The sequence below is a fragment of the Bison bison genome, unplaced genomic scaffold (assembly GCF_000754665.1).
Source record: "Bison bison bison isolate TAMUID 2011002044 unplaced genomic scaffold, Bison_UMD1.0 scf7180017864461, whole genome shotgun sequence".
In the NCBI taxonomy this organism is placed as follows: Eukaryota; Metazoa; Chordata; class Mammalia; order Artiodactyla; family Bovidae; genus Bison; species Bison bison.
Genome location: NW_011495023.1, coordinates 2,540,175 through 2,549,299, shown reverse-complemented (window position 1 = coordinate 2,549,299; position 9,125 = coordinate 2,540,175). Strand labels below are relative to the sequence as shown.

At 41.4% G+C, this 9,125-nt stretch overlaps 1 protein-coding gene across 1 annotated transcript in view; it reads left to right on the top strand.

Annotated features, from left to right (window-relative positions):
* LOC105003084 (uncharacterized protein C10orf68-like) overlaps positions 1 to 9,125 on the top strand; it is a 181,499-nt gene that overhangs the window by 84,542 nt on the left and 87,832 nt on the right. Inside the window, exons 13-14 of the mRNA XM_010860053.1 lie at positions 1,458 to 1,571; positions 5,365 to 5,475. Of these exons, the coding sequence (XP_010858355.1) occupies positions 1,458 to 1,571; positions 5,365 to 5,475 (225 nt within the window). The remainder of the gene's footprint in view (positions 1 to 1,457; positions 1,572 to 5,364; positions 5,476 to 9,125) is intronic.

The following is a 9,125-nucleotide window of genomic DNA, read 5'->3' as shown; positions in this document are numbered from 1 at the left end:
GACAGAGGATGAGATGGTTGGATGGCATCACTGACTCAAAGGACATGAGTTTGAGTAAACTCCAGGAGTTGGTGATGGACAGGGAGGCCTGGCGTGCTGCAGCCCATGAGGTCGCAAAGAGTCCGACACGACTGAGCAACTGAACTGAACTGAAATCAACTCCAGTTTAATCAGACCTTTTGCAAACAGTGCAGTAGGTACTCTTGAGAGCCACATGGTATCCCCTAGTTTATGAAACTAATTTGCCTCATTGGCAAAGTCCCCTTTCTGTATCTTGCAAGTAATCTGGTAGTAGCTCCCTCCCCACGATGCTGTGCGTGCTTATTGGTACTTGCCACCATGTTCCCTCCATAAAAGCACTGGGCTTCATTGACCACACTTCTCCTTGTGCTAACTTGGTAATGAGAGAAAAGAAATGCCAGTTTCTGAGTAGGTCTATTAAGATAACAACCAAACTCAAGGTTACAGTGAATCATTATTCACTTACCCTCAGAGTGTAGGCTGTAGATCAGACAGGGGAGATCACCAGCTCCATTGTGTTCCCTTTCACACCATGGAAGAGCCCCTGCCAAGAAGCAGACACATCAGTGCAGACTGAGGTGAGGGGTGGTCTCCCAGCTGAAGGAATCCCAAACAAAAGGCTCCTGCCATTTTATGGATCCCAGGGCTCAGGTAGCTAGAGTTCTAAAGAGCATCAGCATGATTACTCATTTGCTCCATCCTGTAATGCTTCACACATGGTTTTGGAATAACTTTGCACATACCACTAGGACAACAGCCAAGTTTGAAATTGATTTCATGACTTGACTATGGTCAACTTTCCCCTACCCACCCCACTCCCGTGTCTAGCTGTGAGGGTTTATATTAATTACTGTAACCATGTGTTATTCCTTTTATTTTTCCTTCAGTTTTGTTTTATTACGTTTGCTTTCTCTTTCCATTCCATATTCTTGTCCCTATTGGTTTAATTATATTTAGAAATACATAGAGTTGAGTCTTCTTCAAGAGTTAAGTAGTACATAAAACAGTGCTTTTAGAGGTTTATCATTCTTTCCTCAGTCTTCCTCTCCTTTTGTAGATATCTATGTACATTATTTGGTGATTGCTTTCCTGTGTTTTCTCTATTTTTTTCCCCCTCTCTCCTTGTTTTTTCTCATTTCTTCTTATTCTTTACCCAAAGTTTCCATACTAGCTTTCCCCTTTTCAGTTTTTTTCCTAAGTTAGCATTATATCCAGAAATCCCTCCATGTCAATATCTAGTGATGGGTTTCACTCAGATTATAGCATGGGTACAGCTGTTTCTACACATTATGTACCATGCATTATATATACCATTGTGTTAAATTATGGTTTATTTAATCTTCTTTGCTTTAAAATGTATACACTTTTGAATATTTTGCACTCACAAATATGATCTGTGTATCTATGAAGGAACTTAAGGAATCTCTTTTGTGTAGCTTCTGATAATGATGTGCCTGACCATACTCCTGTGCTTCAGCATCAAGATTCAGTGTCAAAACTCCCAGTGCAAGTACAGAAACAGATAACTCCCAGAGGAGGAAAGCACAGTAGTAAGTACAACAGTTATAGATTCCTTTAAATTTAAAAAAATTAATCTCATTAGATTTTTCTGTTTAGTTCAAGAATGTGTGTTTGAGCATATGCTTGCTTGTGTTTATGTGTGTGCTCAGTCCCCACGGACTATAGCCCAACTGCCAGGCTCCTCTGCCCATGGAATTCTCCAGGCAGGAATACTGGAGTGGGTAGCCATTTCCTACTCCAGGGGATCTTTCCAGCCCAAGGATTAAGCCCAAATCTCTTATGCCTCCTGCACTGGCAGGCAGATTCTTTACCACTGTGCCACCTGGTTTGAGCATAAAATTCATAGTGTCACTTTGATCTAAATGTGAATGTGAAAGTTGTTCAGTCATGTCCAACTCTTTGCAACCCCAGGGACTATACAGTTCAAAGAATTCTCCAGGCCAGAATACTGGAGTGGGTAGCCTTTCCCTTCTCCAGGGAATCTTCCCAATCCAGGGATTGAACCCAGGTCTCCTGCATTGCAGGCAGACTGATTACAGGTGGGCTACAAGGATAGTGATCTAAATGTGAATAATAGCCAGGTAGCGCTAGTGGGAAAGAATCCACCTGCCAATGCAGGAGACACCTGGGTTCAATCCCTGGATCGGGAAGATCCCTTAGAGTAAGAAATGGAAACCCACTCCAGTATTCTGGCCTGGGAAATCCCGTGGACAGAGGAGCCTGGTGGGCTACACTCCATGGGTTCGCAAAGAGTCGGACATGACTCAAGCGATTTAACATGCATGCACGTGAATAATATAAAACAATTAGAGAACAGGAACCATTCAACATTTGGTTGGTATTCAGTAAGGTGTCTGCCTACAATTCAGGAGACCCGGGTTCAATCCCTGGGTCAGGAAGATCTCCTGGAGAAGGAAATGGCAACTCACTCCAGTATTCTTGCCTGGAAAATCCCTTGGACTGAGGAACCTGGTAGGCTGCAGTCCATGGGGTCGCAAAGAGTTGGACGCGACTGAGCAACTTCACTTTCACTTTCTTTATTGGTATAAGACTCCATTGTAGAGAGACTTTGCACTCAGTGTCCACCAAGGCCCGGTAACTACTTAGTAGTTTTTCCAATGGATTCTACACTTTTAGTCAGCAATAGGAGATTAGGGTCCGAAAGCCAGGTGGGCACCTCTGATGTGTGGCTATGTTATTTTGCCACAGGCTCCAGTAGGCATCAGAGAGGTTGATGAGACCTATAACTTAAAAAGTCAGTGGATTCAGGAGGGCAAGTAAGAGGGTTTCCTGTGTAGCCAGTTGGAGGACCTCCTGGGCCTCCTATAATTACAGGTCTTTTTGGTAATCTGATTGCTGGGTGCTGTCATCAGGATGGCCGTGTAGGGGGATGTGTGAGTACCAGTGTCTGAACAGTCGCACCAGTCGCTGGGCATCTTTTGTATTGTTGGGGCTGAGAGCCTGAGCATGACTAAAACTTAGCAATTATTGCCTCTGAAGAGATACCCACTGTCGTTTCCCAGTTTATTCCCAGGAATTTCCTGAGTCATGGGTCCTTTTGCCTTGTCCATAGTAATGTCCTAGACATGTTGCTACATGTGGATCAACATGGCATCCAATCCTGGTTGGGTAGTAACCTTGCCTGGACCAAGTAGGAGACATTCTTTATTATAGGTGAAAGGCTAGTGCTCCATCTGAGAATGAGACTTGCAGCTCATGGCCTTGTGGAAGGACATTAAAGGAGTATTGAAATGTATTACAGAAAAGGCAGACAGATCCTGATCATCTGTGCGGATAGGGATGCCCAAATGGGCATTTACAATATGAATTCCTTCATACCTGTTTCCCTTAGCTTGAGCAAGGGCCTCTGTGGCAGTCGCAGTGTCAGTTAAGGCCAGTGTCCCGATCTGTACCATAGCATTAAGCTGTAGTAAGTAGTCCTGTAGTCCAGTCCAGGCACGCAAGGCTGATTGTGTAGGTTTACTTAGTTACTGAATGGAGAAATAATCTCACAGACATGTTTGGTTCACTTAAACTCATCAAACAGGGCAGGCATTCCTTTTTCTCTTCTTAATAGTTGTTCTGAATAGAAGTCTGTAGGCACTGGTAGTCTGGTAGGTTTGCAGTCTTCCATGTGCCCCACTGAAATGACCCTGAGTGCAGCAGTGCTCATCACAGCTTGGGGTTGATGTGAGTTGGAGTTCACATAGAAAATACATCTGCACTACTGATGTATTCAGTAGTGGGAGCTATGAAATTGAGGTTTGTAATGCCCAAAGGCACCCGCACTATGGTCAGGTGTAAGTAAGGGTCAGAAAGCATTCCTGTGTTCCTCTAATCCTGGTGTCAGAGTTGTGGAGATAACAGTCATTGGTAAAGTAGAAGCCAAATGGCCTAAGGTATGCAATCTTCCCCCACTGCACTTTGAACTCTCATTTGGCATACATCATCAGATGCCACTGGGGATAAAGATGATGGTCTAATCCCTAATCATGTTTATTTTGAAAAGTCAAGTATTATAGGTGAAAATAGGCAGAGTTGTGGAATTCATCTTAGGATCACTGCCAGCGGGGGAGAGCAGAGGGAACACATTATTGATACTAAGTATCATCATTATTAGTACTAAGTATCATCACTGTTTTGATTCTCATGAGGCTGTTTTGGCCTCCATGGTCCACTTTCTGGCACAAGATGAGTGGTGGAGAGTCCATCCATCCCTTTCTTGAGCCTCCATTGCTGGGTAACTAGACTGTTTCCAGTGGCAGGGAGTTTACCATGCCTGGACAGAAGTTTTCAGAAACTAAGTGTCAGCCAGGAAAGGAAGGAGATTGTCTCAGGTGTTTGTGTCTTTTCTTCCGCGTCCCCTCCCTTGTCCTTCTTGGACACAGTGGCCCCTGTCAGGGAACTCAGAACCAGGGGTTCTGTTAAGACACAGCCAGCAAGGTGCCAGTGTCCCACACTAAGTTAACAAGAGTAGCTCCTCTACAGTGGAGTCTATGTAGTCTCCTCTGGTTGCTGGTCCGGTGGAACTGAGAAACCTGGATTCTTTTTCTTTAGACATGATTCTCAAAACTTCAGTATATCTTGGAGTATCCATCAGTGTCAGAGAGAAGCTGAGAGCAAATAGGAGTCACTGGGTACAACTCAGTCAGCCATGTCTGTAGCGACTAATTGACCCACTGTAATAGTTTTTGGTTTTTATTTCCTATATTTCCTTTTTAAAAGATGAATACATTTATCACTTTTTTCAAGTTCCTTTTCTTCATGTCTTCCTTCCTCCTGCCTTCCTGCTTGCCTGCCTGTAGCATACTATATATTCCCTGTCAGGTTGTTTCTTGCCCATTAAGAGTTAAATCCTAGAAATGCTTCTGAGTCAGTTTGTTGGGTCTTCATTCCTTTTATACTTGCTTGTACAGCTGTGTGTGCCACATTATATCCCATAGTCTGTGTTTACATGTAAACTAAGATAGTTTACATGCATTACTTTAGCCTACCAGTCTCCCATGCTTTTATATTTAAGTGGCTTTGACTATTTTGCTGTTATGAATAATTTGTATGGGTATATTTTCATTGTTTAGTGTTTCAATATGTATTACCTGAAAATATTTGGAAAACTCAGAAAATGACACACTAATACAAAACATATTAGAAGTCTAAGAATATTAATGATGTGCTAAAATACCTTTCACACACCCTTGTTAACATTCTTCCCACAGTTTTCTTGTACAACCTGGCATTTGATGATGTTCTTATAACTTCATAAAAATGAAGTTTTTTGTGAAGTTTTTTTATTTAGTGGGCCAAATTCTTCTCTTTATGCAGCTCAGGATGAAGTACCAGATAGAAATCGTATTCTTCATCATCAAGACTCAGTGTCAAAATCAGAGATTCAAGTAAAGAAACCAAGCTTGCACAAAGGGGAAGGACTTACTGGTAAGTGTAAAAACTATGGAAAACATGAAATTATTTTATATTAAACTCACTAGAAGATGTTTTTATTTTGGTTCATGTTATATATTTTTGAACATGTATTTTATAGAAATGTTATGCTTCGACTAAAGTGTGACTACCATGAGATATCTAGAGGAAAAAAGCAGAAATATTGTTAAACTTTGATTGGAATTTCTGTTCTTAAGATTATTTTGTGAGAAGATGAATGCCCCAAGGCCCAATAGTAGGTGAATAACTGTCTCTCCAAAGTAGAGTGCCTTTCAGCCAGCTCCAGGTAATTGTGGATACAGAAGCCCAACAGACGCTTCTATGCATGGCAGGGGCATTTTGCCATAGATTCCTTTGCCAAAAAAGTATTTCTGAGATCTGTAAATCAAGCATCTGATGGGTTCTGGAGCCCTGTTGGAGGGCCTTTAGGGCCTTAGCTGTGTCCTCACTAAAAGGAAGCAGCTTTTCTGATAACCCCAGAGATCAGAGTCATTAAGAGCTCCACATGGGGAAATGAGAATGCACGTGGTCAAAGAGTCCCACTATTTGCTTGGCCTGTTTTATTTATTGGAGTTGAATAGTTGGCAGTACTATCCTCTGGAATGAGAAGTCATACCCCTTAGAGATCATGCCCAGGAGTTTCACTAGGGTACCAGGTAATTAACTGAGTATACTAATGGCCCAGCCAAGAGCCACTGGTGGTTCCACAGGGCATCTAGGCCTTATTTGGTGTGTCCTTGTCTTGGCCCACTAGAGTGAAAACTAGTCCTCTCTGTGGGAGCAGGTGCTTCAAAGTCATGACCTGTGCACTGATTACTGATACCTGAGCAATTTGATGGCCATATGAAGGACGTTAGTGCTCATGTAGCTACAGTTATGAAACAGTTTACCACAATTACTCGTTTGCTCAATCCTGTAATGCTTCTCAAGTGGTTTCAGAATAGCTTTGAACATACCACTTGATAAACAAACCAGATTTTAAAAAGATTTCATGACTTGCTGTTATTCTCCCTCCCATTCTCATCTCAATCCCATGTCCAAGAGTGAGGGTTTATGTTAAATACTATATTGAGAAGTTACCACTTCTATTTTGCCTTCAGTTGTTTCATTTCATAAGTTTGCTTTCTCTTTGCATTCGATCTTCTTACCCTCACTGATTTAATTATGTTTTGAAATACATGGAGCATGAACCTACTTCCAAAAGTTAAAAAGTATATAAAGAGCTATGCTTAGAAGCTTATTATTCCTTCCTCAGTCTTCCCTCTCATCTTGTTGGTAACCATATACATTGTTTTGTGATAGGTTTCCTGTGTTTCCTGTATTTTTTCTCTCCATCCTTGTTTTTTCTCATTTCTAAGATACCCATACCAGTTTTCCTTTTTTTAGTTTTTTTTTAAACGTAACATTATTCCTGATGATCCCTTTAAGAAATCCCTTTAAATCAGTAGGTAGAGATTCATTTCACTCAGTTTATAGCACTGTGTACAGCTGTACCACAGTATTTACCATAATTCATATTATTCCATAGTGGATAGCATGTATCCTAGTTTATTGAACTAATCTTCTTTGCTTTAAAATGTATATGGTTTTGAATATTTTGCACTTACAAATACATTGTATTCAATAACCATGTACATACTCATTTGTATTTTTAGTTCTATGAATTTGTATTAGTCTGAAGTATAAACAGGACTTCCTAGGAGGTGCGGGGGTAAAGAATCCACCTGCCAGTGCAGAAAACATAAGAGACACAGGTTCTAGCTGAGTCAAGAAGATCTCCTGGAATTGGAAATGGCTACCTACTGCAGTATCCTTGCCTGAAAATTCCATGGACAGAGGAGCCTGGCAAGCTACAGTCCATGGGGTCCCAAAGAGTTGAACACGACTAAGCAACTGGATATACACACAAAGTATAAATAACCTAGGAAAAATAGAGACTTTATATATGGATGTTTCTATGTATGTATGTATATTATGTTGTTACAGCCTCTTTAAAGTATATTCATTTAAAATGTTCTCACAATTTCTAGTCACATGTTATTTATGGTAATTTACTTATGTGTGCTCAGTCTCTTCAGTTGTGTCCGACTCCTTGTGATCCTATGGACTGTAGCCTGCCAGATTCCTCTGCCCATGGAATTTCCCAGGCAAGAATACTGGACTAGAATGCCATTTCCTTCTCTGGGGGATTTTCCTCATCCAGGGATCGAACCAGCATCTCCTGTATTGCAGGCACATTCTTTTCCACTAAGCCACTGGGGAAGTCCCAAAGTGAAAGTAAAAGTCGTTCAGTCATGTCCAACTCTTTGTGACCCCATGGTCTCCAGGTCAGAATACTGGAGTGGGTAACCATTCCCTTCTCCAGAGGATCTTCCCAACCTATGAATTGAACCCAGTTCTCCCACATTGCAGCCAGATTCTTTACCAGCTGAGCCACCAGGGAAGTGCAAGAATACTTGAGTGGGTAGCCTATTCCCTTCTCCGATGGAACTTGCCAACCCAGGAATCAAACTGGGGTCTTCTGCATTACAGGAGGATTCTTTACCAGCTGAACTGCCAGGGAAGCCCAATTTACTTAACTTTATCAAAATGAGAGAAAAATTCACAGTATACTTATTGTAAGTATGAAACCAAGAGATTTTATTGCAGATCTCGTCTTAGCAAACACCCTCCTCTAACAACACAAGAGAAGACTCTACACATGGACATCACCAGATGGTCAACACTAAATCAGATTGATTATATTCTTTGCAGCCAAAGATGGAGAAGCTCTATACAGTCAGCAAAAACAAGATCGGGACCTGACTGTTGCTCAGATCATGGACTCCTTATTGCCAAATTCAGACTTAAATTGAAGAAAGTAGGGAAAACCACTAGACCATTCAGATATGACCTAAATCAAATCCCTTATGATTATACAGTAGAAGTGAAAAATAGATTTAAGGGACTAGATCTTATAGATAGAGTGCCTGATGAACTATGGACGTAGGTTCATGATATTGTACAGCAGACAGGGATCAAGACCATCCCCAAGAAAAAGAAATGCAAAAAAGCAAAATGGCTGTCTGAGGAGGCCTTACAAATAGCTGTGAAAAGAAGAGAAGCCAAAAGCAAAGGAGAAAAGGAAAGATATACCCACTCGAATGCAGAGTTCTAAAGAATAGCAAGGAGAGGTAAGAAAGCCTTCCTCAGTGATCAGTGCAAAAAAATAGAGGAAAACAACAGGATGGGAAAGACTAGAGATCTCTTCAAGAAAATTAGAGATACCAAGGGAACATTTCATGCAAAGATGGGATCAACAAAGGACAGAAATGGTATGGACCTAACAGAAGCAGAAGATATTAAGAAGAGGTGGCAAGAATACACAGAAGAACTATACAAAAAAAATCTTCATGACCCAGATAATCACAATGGTGTGATCACTGACGTAGAGCCAGACATCCTGGAATGTGAAGTCAAGTGGGCCTTAGGAAGCATCACTATGAACAAATCTAGTGGAAGTGATGGAATTCCAGTTGGGCTATTTCAAATCCTGAAAGATGATGCTGTGACAGTGCTGCACTCAATATGCCAGCAAATTTGGAAAACTCAGCAGTGGCCACAGGACTGGAAAAGGTCAGTTTTCATTCCAATCCCAAAGAAAG